This window comes from Acomys minous (genome assembly GCF_964271855.1).
Source record: "Acomys minous genome assembly, chromosome: 2".
NCBI classification, from domain to species: Eukaryota; Metazoa; Chordata; class Mammalia; order Rodentia; family Muridae; genus Acomys; species Acomys minous.
The window spans coordinates 130475064-130488813 of NC_140484.1; the positions used below are offsets into that span (position 1 = coordinate 130475064).

At 47.8% G+C, this 13750-nt stretch overlaps 1 protein-coding gene across 3 annotated transcripts; it reads right to left on the reverse strand.

Moving 5' to 3' along the window:
• Positions 1–1746: 1746 nt before the first annotated feature.
• Positions 1747–11070, reverse strand: B3GNT6 (UDP-GlcNAc:betaGal beta-1,3-N-acetylglucosaminyltransferase 6). 3 transcript variants are annotated; one of them, XM_084768276.1, is made up of 2 exons: positions 9659–11070; positions 1747–4412 (listed from the first exon to the last, which is right to left on the reverse strand). In XM_084768276.1, exon 2 carries the CDS (start codon positions 4265–4267, stop codon positions 3089–3091), a length of 1179 nt encoding a protein of 392 aa, XP_084624402.1. In that variant the 5' UTR covers positions 4268–4412; positions 9659–11070; the 3' UTR covers positions 1747–3088. The 3 variants fall into 3 exon arrangements, with proteins under 3 accessions (XP_084624402.1, XP_084624403.1, XP_084624401.1); XM_084768277.1 differs by having other exon boundaries at positions 1747–4488; XM_084768275.1 differs by having other exon boundaries at positions 1747–4491.
• Positions 11071–13750: the final 2680 nt, after the last annotated feature.

Below are 13750 nucleotides of genomic sequence, written 5' to 3' on the forward strand. Positions count from 1 at the left end.
TAAAAACATCTTAAAACATGCTACTGTTTTTGTTGTCTCTTCTCATAGTCAGTCCCAAGGCAGTGTCTTTGGTTTCTCTTATACTGATGTTTAGCAATGTTTTGTTTTGTTTTGTTTCTGGAGACGTGCTCTGTAACCTAGAATTCAGGCAGTCAGTCCTCCAGCCTTAGCCTGAGTGCTGGGATTACAGAGCATGCGTTTGAGACCAGCCTGGGCAACAGGGAGAGATGCTGTCTCAAAACACCAACATAAACAAATGAAAGTACGAATGACAAATAAAAACACCAACAAAAACAAATGAAAACATCAACATAAACAAATGAAGCCAGACCAAAACACCAACAAAGCAATAGCAAGTTTTTCTTGGCTGCTTGATATAGAAACCACATTGAGTTTATATGTTGATTTTTGCATCTGGGAAAAGGTGTATTTTCTTACTAATTTAATCAGTTATCTGTGAGGGTTTTCTATATTTGGTCTAACCATTCTCAAAAGACATTCTGTCCTCTAGAAGGATATTTGGGTTTTTCATAAATCCAAGCTATACTTATACTTAATTTTATTTAGATTTTATATGAAATTAAGCAATACATTGATTTTTTAAAAAAAAGTTCGATTACATCATGTAAGAATTTTATTTCAAGATGGGGGTGGGTGGTGACATCCTTACAGAAAAACCTAATAAAGCAGCACTTGAAAATTCAGGGTAGGAGAGCAGAAATTTAGGGCCATCCTCAGCTATGCAGGTAGTTGTGGGCATGTGGGTTTCATGAGACCATGACATACAAACATATATACATACATACATACATACATACATACATACATACAAACATACAAACTTTAAAAGAGGAAGTTAGTTTGATTTAGCTGATCAGACTTGGCAGCTGAGCCATCTTTCCATCCCCAACTTCTGAGACTTTAAAAACTAATTCTGGGGGCTGGTTTTATAATCGCAGGCATTAGGAGCTGGTGGCAGGAAAATCAGTATTTCAAGGCCATCCTCAACTTGAGTTCCAGGCAAATCCAGGCTTCCCACCCCTTTTGACACAGGGTCTTGATGGAGTAGATTTAGCTGAGGCTCAGAATTCGGAATCCTGTGCCTCCGCCCCCAGAGTGCTGTGGGTTTGGGCATTTATCATTACACCCTTCTAGTTCTTCTCATATTTACGTAGGATTTTTTTGATCTATCGTCATGACTCAGGAACATCTTTTTCCAATTCCCGAGGGCCTTAGGAAGTCAGAGTATGCTAGCTTTTCAAAGGGCACCCAAGAGTGGCCTCTCCCTGAGGCAACTGGGTGCAGAGTAGGGGCAGGTGACACGAGATTATGATCCAGCTTCCCAGCCGCTAGTCTAAGGCCTGGAGCTCCATACCTTTCTGGACACCAATTGGCATTGGCCACTGGGAAACAGCCCCGCTGGCCGGCCTAGCACCGAGGAGAGATGGACCGCGAGGCAGGCACGCCCCCTGGCGGCGGATTGGCCTGGAGGCGGCACCTGGTATGCTTGATCTTTCAGGTGACTTGACAGTGGTGCTAGGGCTCCCTGGGCCCAAGGGCCTTTCCCGTTCCTGGACACCAGAGCAACCCAGCCTCAGAGATGAGTGGCCAGGACCCAGAGTCACATAGCAGACTCAAATCTGCTGCCTTCCCACCTTTTAAGCTACAAAATGCCAGAATCTTATCTTTACCCCACCCCCACCCCCCAATGGAGACAATCTTCTGTCAAGGAACTGAGAACAAGGCACCAAAACAAGGAATTCAGATTTAATGATGCTCAGTTTTCCACAATGAGAGCTGACAACAGGACCGTTTATGGAGAAGAAAGCACGTTTGTCACATGTAATAATACATGTCCTTCATGTATTATTTACTCCACAATATTTACCGGCATCCTGGTAGACATAAGCAATGGTCCTACAAGGATGTCCACATCCTAGTCTCTGACACCTGCGACTAACTTAGTTGACATTGAGCGACGCGATGAACTGTGATATTGCTAGTGATCCGGCCTTACAACAGGAAGATGTTAGCTGGGTGTAGAGCCAAATCTGTACTCTACACTTTGGGAGGTAAAGGCAGGAGGCTCCAGAGTTCAAGACCATGCTTGACTACATAGCAAATTTCAGGGCAGCCTGAGCTGTGATGAGGCTCTCTCCCAACAAAAACCAGACAGGAAGCTAAGCCTGGGTTATCCAGGTAGACCCGGGATTTTTAGAAGGGAAGGAGAGAAGTGGGCGGAGAAGGAAGAATCAGAGAGGAATCTGGCTGTAGAGACATGTAGTATTGCTGGGTTTGAAGACGAAGAAAGTCTCCCTCTAGAGGCTAGGGGATAAGGTTTGAGGGTGTGTGTGTGGGGGGGGGAGGGGTGTTCTTCCCTAGAATACTTAGGAAGGTAGGAAGACTACAGGGTAAGTGGGCCTGTCCTTAGGCTTGGAAAGTTGGTGAGACTTTGTTACAGCAGCAACAGGAAACTAATACAATGTTTTCACAGATGTACTCCACATCCCTGGGACAGACGCCCACTGTCCACTCAGCCATGCCCTTTCTAAAACATTGGGCAAGCAAGGCTACTACTGGGAGTTCACAGTCAGGGCTGTAGAAAGGTGGCTGCGATGGCGCCTTCCGATGCTGCCTGCCCTAAAAGAGCTTCCCTTTTCACTTTGACCTCACAGGAGTCCTGAAGGGTGGTGGAAGCAAGGCTGCCAGGCACCCCTTAGTTCCAAGTGTACACTGACTTTTGGGAGCTCTACTCATCGGTGGAGGAAACGGTGGAAATGACAATTCATAATTGCGCTGTACTGGACAGCTGACGTTGATCTTGGCTGCCATGCCTCCTCTCTTGCTGCCCACAATGAATGGAGGATGGAAGGCGGGTGCCCTGGAAGGCTGGTACGTGAGGATGAACAGATAGCTATGCCTCACCCAGAGGTCTTGGAGTTGGCTTAAAACAAGAAAAGCATCACCTACATGTCTGAAGCTACCCCTGACCAATAGGACCAAAATCCCTGAAGTCGAGGCCAGGAACATGCCCTAGGATACAGTGCTTTCCAGATCCGTCCTCAAGGTGACATCAGTGTGCATCGGTTCAAATCGGAAGACGTGTTTTCAGCTTCCCTCTGTCCTGAGGAGACCCTGCATTGTGTCTGCGGCTACAGTGCAGCTCCGGGTTGTGCAGAGCCTTCCACATGAGCAGCATCTCATAAGGTGCGAAGCGGTGCACCAGCAGCAGCTCGCGGTACACGCAGGGGTCAAAGGACGACCGTCGTGCACCGGGCAGTTGCACGCCGAAGGGCCTGATGCCCTCGTGGCTGCTGGGCGCCAGGCCGGCCCGCTGCAGACACATACCCATGTAGGCATCGTCGATGGGGAAAAGCGGGACATGGCGAGCCGCGCTGCGCAGGACGCGGGCTGTGTGGCTGGACAGAAGGAAGCCGCCACCACTGCAGTATATGGGGTAGGCCTTGCCTGGGAAGAGCTGCGGGGGCACGAAGTACTTGCTCCAGCTGTCACGGATGGGCACAGAACCATCCATGAGCTGCCCGGTGAAGAGGTGGCGCTCAGGCGACTGCACCTCCAGGAAGTCCAGGACATTGGCGGTGTGCACGAAGACGTCGTCGTCGCAGCTGAGCAGGAAACTAGCGCCTGGGCAGCGCTCCGCTGTCCAGTCGAGCAGGTGCAGATGCTTGAGTGTGAGGTTGAGGAAAGTGTCCCTGAAGTCCCACTGCAGCATGTCGCCGTGCTCGTGCGCCTCCAGGCCCAGCAAATCCGCCAGCTGAGGCTCACGAGCCGCCTCTTCTGGAGGGGAGGTCCCTAACAGGAAGAGGCGACGCACCTGTTTGCCGTGGTAGCTGCGCTCCTGGCCCCACGTGCGCCGGATCAGCTCACGCCGTTCATAGTTCGCAGGCGAGGACTTCACGGCCAACAGCAGGAAGACACCCCGGGGGCCCACGCACTTGTGGGGCGCGTCCCACAGCTGCGGGAAGCGGCGGCAGTGGCGGTAGCGCAGAAAGTCTTGGATGCGATCCGGCAGCTGCTGGAAGCCAGCTGTGAGGTTCACAGAGGCGTTGGCCACGCACGCTGGCAACGGGAGGAGCGGCAAAGGCTGCACCGCTGCTGTGGAAGACCAGGGAGCAGCTGTGGGTTCCTCTGTTTTGTCCTGCGTGGGCTGCTGAAGGAGCCACTTGTGGAGCACTACGAAAGTCACACCCACTAGAAGGAAAGCCAGTGTCTTGGGATTCTTGGACCTGCGGCTAGGCAAAGCCATCTGGGGGTTTGGGGGAGCAAATCACAGATGAGTGAGGAATCTTTCTTTGATACCAGTGGGATGCCTCTTTATGCCCATTGGGTCTCTCCCAGAATCCAGCACAGCCTCTTCTCAATTCTGCCAAGAGGTTAGCGGAAGCTGAGACCTGCATAGCACAGGTCAGTTAGTCTATCGGCGCACAAGAAGGATGAGGCAGGAGGATCCAGAGTTCGGGTCATCTTCTGCTACATAATGAGTTCAAAGTCAAACTGGGTTACATGAGACCTTGTTTCAAAAACAAGTAACAAAAAACAACTATCTAACCAACCAAAAATAAATAAATAAATAAACGAAAGGCCTGGTTCAGTTGGTACAGTGTTGTCTAGCATAAAGGAGGTCCCGGGTGGGTACCCAGCACTTGAGGAACTGGGCACGGTGGCTTGAACCTATAATCCCAGCTTTCAGATAGGCTGAGGCAGGAGAATCACTGAACAAAACAGAACAAGGAATGGGGACGGGGGTGGGGGAGGGGGTGGGGAGGCCAGGACATGAGCTAAACTACATGTCCCGGTCACTGCTTGGAACTGTACCACAGTGAAGCCAGTCAGATTTCTAGCCCTGGTGGTCTTCAGGAGTGGTGAGGCTTGAGTGTCCTGTGGGTACCAAATGATATTAGACTGTGACTCACTGGGATTCTCCACTCTACATGCTCCTGTGTCTACCTGTTGGTATTGGTTATTGTCCAAGCCTTCAAGGTCAGAGCATTTCTCGCAGGTTGCCTGCTCATACCCCACATCTTTAACCCTTTCCCTACTGAATTGTGCATGTTGGCACTATCACTCAGCAACGTCCCTTTTTTGTGTTTATTTATTTTGTAGACAAGGACCACGAATAGCCTGTGCTAGCCTCAGACTGCATATGTAGTCAAGGATGATGACCTTTGACTTCTGATTCTCTGCTGTGCTGCCCAGTTTTTAATGTCAACTTGACACAAGCTAGAGTCATCTGAAAGGAGGGAACCTCAATTGAGAAAATGCCTCCGTAAGATCAGGCTGTAGGGCAGCCAGTAGAGCATAATCGGAGATTGATGGGGGGAGGGCCCAGTGCATTGTGGGTGGAGCCATCCCTGGGCTGGTGGTCCTGGGTTCTATAAGAAAGCAGGCTGAGAAAGGCATGGGAAGCAAGCCAGTGAGCAGCACTCCTCCATGGCCTCTGCGTCAGTGCTTGCCTCCAGGTTCCTGGGGTGTGTAAGCCTCAGGAAGTGTAAGCCAAACAAACCCTCTCCTCCCAAGTTGCTTTTGGCCATGGTGTCTCATCACAGCAGTCATAACACTAAGACATCTTCCTTTATTTTCTAGTACTAGGGTTGCAGGACTGGCCAGCTGCCGCCCCCTGTTGGAGGCGGTGGGAGTAAACTCTGAACGCTGAGGGTACACAACATCCTGCTCTCTCACCTGGTAACCTGCCACGTCTCTTCCTGCCCTGGAATTTTCCCCTGCACCATTTGCTAACCTTCACCCATCTTTCCTATCTTAGTTACTTGTCTTGTGTACACTTGAAGAAGTGAAACCTCGAGAAAGCTTCGGGGGAGGTCAGTAGGTCAGAGGAGAGCAGGCAAACTGTCAGTCACTCCCCTTTACCTCTCCTTCTAGCCCACCAGCACCTCTGGGCCAGGCACGGAATCTGTGTTCTTCACCATTGTAGGTTGAAGGGACAGTGTGGTGTGGTGAAAACTGCTTATCTGGCTTCAAATCTTGCTTCTGATACTTTCCAGCTGCATGTTAAGAAAGCAGACATAGGCTTGTTTCATACCTAGCCCTCAAAAGTATTTTTGTTGTTGTTGTTTTGCTTTGTTTACAGTTTTTGAGATATGGCCTCACTGTGTAGTCTAGACTAGCTTAAAATTCTGCACCTCCTTGTCTCAGCCTTCCAAGTATTGAAATTACCACTGCACCCCACTCCTCTGAAGAGGGTTTGCTTGCTTATTTTCTTTCCTTTTCTTTTTTGTTGTGTCTGGTATTGGGGAATCAAACCGAAGGCCTTGCACACACTGAGCAAGTGCAGTGCCACTGACTTACATACCTAGGACTTTTAGAGAAGAGTAAATAATAATGTGTATAAAGAATTCAGTACAGAAGCCAGGGATGGGAGTTCACACCTATAGTCCCAGACTCAGGAGGAAGCGCAGGATGATCACTAGTTCAGAGCCACATAAGAGGACCAATGAGGTGGCTTAGAGGAGTAAGGTGCTTGCTACTAGAGCTAATCCCCTGGGATACTCATGGTGGAAAGAGAGAAATGACTCCCAGAGATTTTCCTCCAACCGCTACACTTATGTCATGGTGTGTGTGTGTGTTACAAATAAGTTTAAACAATAATGACAATGATAAATAATTTTTAAAAAACCAAAAGGAAAATAACTTAGTATAGTATTTAGCACACAGTAAGTGTTCAGTAAATGTTAGCCAAAATGACTGTCAAGTGCTGAAGAATGTTCTAGAACATATGCTCAACATGTATTTTCAGATTATATATATATATATTGATATGTATCATATATATGGTGTATGTATGATATATATCATCTCAATGCACTGTCCTGGAATGGACTGTGCTCTAGCGCTTGTGTGGTGCTACAATCCATACAGTGTCTAGCTGAGTGCTGTTGAGCAGGTGCTGGGGCAGAGTGGCAGCAGTGAGTTGCTGTGACAAGTGGAGGAATGTGCACACACTTATCAGTGGCACTGCTGAGCACTGTTAGAAAAGCCCCTGTTTTGCTCAGTTTGCCTCAGTGTTGATGCACTACAGGAGGGACAGTGACACCCTGTGCCCACATTACTGTCATAGCTATTCAGAGCATACTCTCATGTCTAGCAAATTTCAGCCAGTGACTTTAATTTTGTTCCCCCACACACACACATCCTGCCATTCTTTTCTTATTTCCTTCCTTCCTTCCTCCCTCCCTACTTCCCTTCCATCCTTCCTTCCTCTCTTCTCTCCACCCACCCGTTTCTTTTGGCAAGGTCTTAAATACTCCAGCCTGACCTTCAGACTCAAGTATCGGATGACCTTGAGCTTCGGACCCCTCTGCCTCTGCCCACCAAATTCTGGGATTACAGGCATGTGCCACAATGCCCAGAGGATGTTACTGGGAATGGAACCCACTGTTTCACACATCCTGAGCAAGCACTGCACCAGCTGAGCTACACTGGCAGCCTATAAAGACCGTTTCAGTGAATAAAAGAATAAAATATGAATGAACATAGGATTTGGAGTATGTGTAAGCGGGCTGGAGTCTCAACTCTTTCTGTGGGTTAGTTAGCCTCCTAGGTTTGAGTCTCCTCCCCGAAAAACATTAATCATACACCTAGGTGGTCACACAAATGCTAAAATGCCTTACAAATGCTAGTTAAACTATTCTATTTTAGGTTTTCTTTTTGAAACTGGCTGGCCTGAAACTCACTGTGTAGACAAAGGTGGCTTCAAACTCACAAAGAGCTGGGATTTAAGGTATGCACCACCAAGTCCAGGTTACTTTAGCTTTTTTGAGATAGGGTTTACTATGATTTAGACTAGTTTTGAACTTCTGATCTCTCTGCTTTCACCTCCCTGGTGCTGGGGTTTTAGGTACCATTCTCATCTTAAAGCATAATTTCAAAGCACTTCTCTAACCCAGCTGTGGTAGGTGGGCATGCCTGTACACAAGCGTTCAGGAGATGGAGGCTCCCTAGACTATACAGTAGCTTAGTTTTAATTCATGCTTTTCACTTCTTTGAGTCGTTTCTGAGAAGAAAAACTCTTTAAGTCTTAATGCATCGGTAAATTTGGTTTCAAAGAAGAGAGCATTTCCTGCCACAAGGCTGAAGAACCTGGAGCTCTGCCAGTGTGCAGTGTAAGAAGAGGGAAATGATGGTTGGGGAAGGGCAGGCTCTTCCTGGGGGCGGAGCTGACTCTCTGTGCTAGGATGCACAACCTCTGACTTGGCTCTAACTTGATACCAAGTGCCTTCCCTTTGGTCCTTTCTGCTGGATCTCTCTTTTCTCAAACTACTCTTCCAGGTGCCTGGAGTCCCTAAAGCTAAAGCTCTGCTGCTCTCTATGGGCCCTGCTCCTTTGCCTCAGCTCCAGCACAAGCTCCCTCAGGCCATTTCCTGGTAAGTCCAGATTGACAGCTCTGTCTCCTTCCTGGTGCTGTGGCTACTGAGCTTGAATGAAAGAGGGCAGTCTGTCTCTTGAGCCGCATCTGTGGGACTGGGCAAGTTGTCTCAGAAGCTCATGCTGTGACTTGATGCGACGAAATATTTACTTTTTTTTACTTTTTTCTTTTTTCATTTTTATAATTTATTCATTTGACATCCAGATTGTTACCTCCTTGATCATGCTCGAATCGTCCTGTTCCCACCCTCCTTCCCTCTTCCGTCCCTCTTCCCCTCCCCTAGACCTCTGATGGAGGTGGCTCATCTTCCCCACCATCTAACCACAGCCTACCAGGTCTTATCAGGATAGCCTGCATGCCTTTCCTTTGTGTACCCTCAGGGCCTCCATGCCAAGGGGAAGTGATCAAATCATAGCCTCAGAGTTTATGTCTAAGCCAGTCCCTGCTACCCCCGACCCTAACATTGGAGAATGAGCTGCCCATTGGCTATATCTGAACAAAGGGTCTATATTCTCCAAATGCATTGTCCTTGATTGGTGCATCAGTTTGTGCAGGCCCCTAAGTACTTAGAAACATATCTGCCACGGGCCAAGCACTGCAGTAATTTTAGTGCTAGTAGGTGTGCCCTCATGGGGCCAGGCTAGTGGTCCTCTGAAGGACTGACTCCATCTTTCCACTGGTGCTTTGTGGTCCTCTGGCTGCAGCTCACTGCTTACCGTGCTCTCAATTAGCCTCTCCCTTCCTAAGAACTACTTTGGCTATTTCCTCCTTGGGTTTGAGCCCAGATGGCAGGGCAGTACCCCAAAGTTTTCCTGGGGCAGCACTTGAACAGAAGACATAACAAGCAAATCAACTTTTGCTATCTCTTGGGCCTCTCCTCAGCACCCCATGAAGCCCTTGGGGCTGTGTGAAGTGTGCAATTTTCATCTCTAAGAAGGGAGTCGGGTAAGAGGAGGATACAATAAATCGCCCCAAAGAATAAGCCTAGGCTATGGCAAGAAGTTTCAGTAGGATGGCCCTGCAGCCAAGCCTGACAACCAAAGTTCAATGCCTAGGACTTAACTAACTCCTGCAAGTTGTCCTCTGACACCATATATTCTCTCTCTCTCTCTCTCTCTCTCTCTCTCTCTCTCTCTCTCTCTCTCTCTCTCTCTCTCTCACACACACACACACACACACACAAACACAAATAGACACACACACATGCAAATAAATAAATAAATACGTTCCCTCTCAATAAGACCCCACCCATCTTACCTTGTGTTTGAGAGAGGAGGATCAGGCTGTGCCATCCTAGACTGGAACAACTCTTGCTACACACTGGGTTCCACCCCTGTGACAGTGGCTTATTTTAGTATTCTTGCATTTGACCAATCCCAGGCCATGACTCCTCCTCCTCCTCAGAGGCAGGAGGAAGGTAGTCACAAGTTTCCTTAGTTTGTGAAACTAAATTGCTTGCTCTTTCAAATCAAGCTTGGGTGTCGCCTCCCCTGGGAGACTTCTTTGGCCCCTCTACCCGGATTTTGTTGTATATGTTTCAAGGGAATACAGGTAGGATGAGCAAAGCATCTTAATGCTGACTATCACAGTCAGGGTTCCCTGCTAGAGTAGACACTCCAGGTACAGGATCTGCTGTTAACATGGAATATTCTTTGAAGTCTTCATTAGATAAGTTGCATACAGGGGCTTGGGAGATAGCGCAGTAGGTAGAGTGCTTGCCATGTAAGCACAAAAGCCTGAGTTCTGATCCCGAGAACCCTTGTTGAAAGCCCAGGCATGGTTGTGCAGACTTGTAATCCAGCTCCGGGGAGACAGAGATAAAAGTTAGCGGGGCCTTGTTGGCCAGCTCCAGGCTAATGGTGAGAGACCCTGTCTCAACATTTAAGGGGGAAAGTGATGGAGGAAGACACTTTGACCTCTGATCTGCACATACACCTGCACATATACACACGCATACCACACACACACAGTGTTCATATATATACGTTTTAAACACAAAAATGATATTAGGGTAAACTGATTTTGAGAGTAGGGATGCTGGAATATAGGGACTTGTACATAAATAACCCCAGCCCTCAAGGAACTCACCGTATCTTGGGAGAGAGAAATCATCTGTAAAATGCAAATGAAATTATAAGACATGAATAGGCTGGCAAAGGAAGCTTGGGGAAGGGCTCCCCAGTGAGCCCAGAAGGCTTCATGTTCAAGCTGCTTTCTGTCAGGTGGAGAGACTTATATGCAGACAGCCACACTCAGTACTTCTCAATATTCTGTGGTTTGACTCAAGGGTTTTTTATGCTGGACCCACCAGCTTCTTCTTGTGGCTATCTATATTCAGTGAGCAGTATGCCAAGGGCTGGCCTAGCTGGGACTGCTGAATTTCATGGCACAGTGGCCTCAGGGCTCTGGAACTTGCATAAAGTCATTCCAAATAGCTTATTGATCACAGCATCATAAGAACAGCCCAGATGAAAGGGGCAGAGAGTTCCAGAAGTTCATGATGATATATTACCAATCCCATTGAGGTCTGAAGATGAGAAGGGGTTCCCAGAGCAAAAAAAGAGAGGTGTAGAGGGTGTGGAGGCACTGGGCAGGGGAGCATGCTTGTGAGGTACTCCAGCAATACCATGGGTGGAGGCACATTAGGCCTGAAGACAAAAAGACAGTTGAGAGGGCCGGGGAGCAGGGCCCTGAAGGCCATGCCTGGACTTTTGCTTGATTTTTTGAAAACTTTCACAAATCCTTGTGTTCCCTTGTGAGTCGGCTGCAGCAGCCTACACTGGAGCCAAGGCTGACAGAGGGGAGATAATCCAAGGCCCAGGGGATAGTGCTCGGTGCTAAGGCCTAAGTAGGTAGGGCTCTCAGAGTAGATGGGGGCATCTTTATGGCTTTGTCACTTACTAGCAGGTCAGTGAGAACATTCACTTCTCAGGTTTCTTTTTTCCCCCCTTACCTAGAAGGTCTGTGAGGGTCTGCTTGAGATGAGAGAGGGGTGGAGGCAAGGAAAGGGGTAGGAGGTAGACTGAGGTGGGAGGGACAGAGCAGAAGTTTCTAGTGGGCTGTGTCTATAAGGTCAGGGAAGTCTGAATACTTACTGGAAACCTCATAGAAGGGTGAGGCTCCGAAGGGATACACTTAGGCAACACCAGCTGCAGGAAGGGATTTAACCACATTCCTCTACTGGACTGAGGCCCACCGTTTTTGAGGCCATAGCTGGGTGGCTGACTGGATTTGAACCCATTTTCTGTAAGCCCCCTGAAAACTCTTAACAGAAATGTTTTCTGGAAATTTGAGAATAAGTTGAGGTGGAAAGAAGGGTTCCTGGGGGTCAGGTTATTAGAATAAAATGAAGACTTTAAGAGGAGCAGTTATGACCTCTCTAATAAGAAGTTTCTGGAGTGGCCAGAACTGATGTAGGCAAGGGTGTGGGCAAGAGTGGCTTTGAAAACATACGTGCTGTTCAGAGGGTTATAAAAGGGAATGCAAGTCTTCCTTAACCTTTTACTTTACAGCAGGTGGTATAAAAAGCTATGGCCCAGGGTCTTTGCTGCCACACCTTAGTGTGAAAATCAGGAGTGTAATAAGAGCTTTACTTCTTACTTCTTCCAATACAAACAGGTTTGTGAGCACAGGCCAGCCCCTGATGTTTGTTCTAGGCCACAAAGATCAGTGAGAGGGAACCAGGAAAGGGGCTGACAATTTGTGTCTGCCCGTCATTATGAGGTACTCAACAGTCCCAGGCCAGGGGATTTTAGGATGACAGTTTAGAAGCCACTATTGGATTTATGCTACAGAGTGCCAATCTTGCATTTCACAGATACGGGACCTAGGGTAAGTGCCTTGGCTGCAGCTACACAGCTCTTCAGTGGAGGACCAGGATGCTGTCCGGTTTTCACATACACAGAAGTTGTTAATAGCAGATGACCTGACAAGATTATGTGGCCTCCAGCTGTGTGTGCCAAGCTCCCTCATGCCAACCATGCAGCTAATTCTGCTGAGAGCCATACCCTGCTCAGCCTCGGGGCCTCTCTAGGCTTCCCTCTAGGTAGCTGGTGTCTCAGTTGAGGGTCTTCTGGCTTTCGTCAGCCTATGTTGATCTGTGTCCATGAGACCTGGAATCTGAGGACCTGAAAGAATGGGGCGACTATAGTCTAACACTGTAGACAGCCTAACTTCAGAATCAGGGTACTTTATACATGATGTAGCAGAGAGGGCGGTGACCTAAGGAAGGCTGTTTGAGTTCAGAAAAACATGGTCAGACAGAAAACATGTAAACAAACACCAGTAAGCACATGCTGAATACTGACAGAGTAGCCCTTTCCCAGAACTTTCTCAGGACAGACCAATTTAAACACAACTGCCTGGCATGTACTGCAAGGACCAAACTAATGCCATGTTCTATATATTCTGTAATAATGCCATGGTCTGTATGTTCTCTAACTACTGCCATGTTCTGTATGTTCTGTGAGAGCGTGTCCCCTAGGTGACCCTTCTTCCTGCATTCCGGGATTGACCTTGTACTGCTATAAACTGCACCTGCCAGCAGTCTCCAGAAACTCCATCCAGGAGATTAGGTATAATCAGCTCCCAATGTTCCTCTGATAGAAAAAAAAAAACTTCCCCTGGAGACTCAGCCTCCACCCAACCCACCTAAAAGTCGATTTTCCTGTGACCCACAACCCTTGCTTATGGTTTTCCCCTTTATAAGCCTATTGCTGCTCTCCTATCCTGTTGCGTCAGGAAGGATTGTGTTCCAAGCTCAAGCCCATAATACAGGACCCTGTATGTCTTGCGTCAATATCGAGTCCTGGTGGTCTTTCTCGCAATCTGGGTACTGCAGTACTATAGATTATATCTGGGAGAGCACAGAGTCAAGGCAGAAGGCCATATGCCGACTCAGGAGCAGCAAGGACAGCATTCAGCACACCATTTCACCAGATTGAGTTCTATAGCTATGATCTGACATTCAACAAGAGTAAACATATCATATAAATTGAATGCAAATATTTGTCACAGGAGGCATGAAATCACATCCAAGAACAATCCAGGAAACAAAATACTCCTGAGGTAAAAGGCCCTCTAACTTTTTTCCTGGAGCCTCTCTCACAGTTCCCCAAAGCATTGTTCACCACACGTCATTCTTTTGACTGTATTCCAACATCTCCTCCTTTCTAATTTTTTTTAAAAGCAAGAAAAGCCAGCGTGGCAGATAAAGACAAGTGTTCTTAGGCATTTATTCTTGTTTGGAACTATAGACATCCTAAGAAATGCATGAAAAGATGTATAAGTGTAACATTAGATACAAGAACACTACATGTGATACTCTGCCACCAGGAATGAGGATCCATG

Coding starts and splice junctions, on each gene's coding strand:
- B3GNT6 (XM_084768276.1), bottom strand. CDS start 4,267: ATGGCTTTGCCTAGCCGCAGGTCCAAGAATCCCAAGACACTGGCTTTC.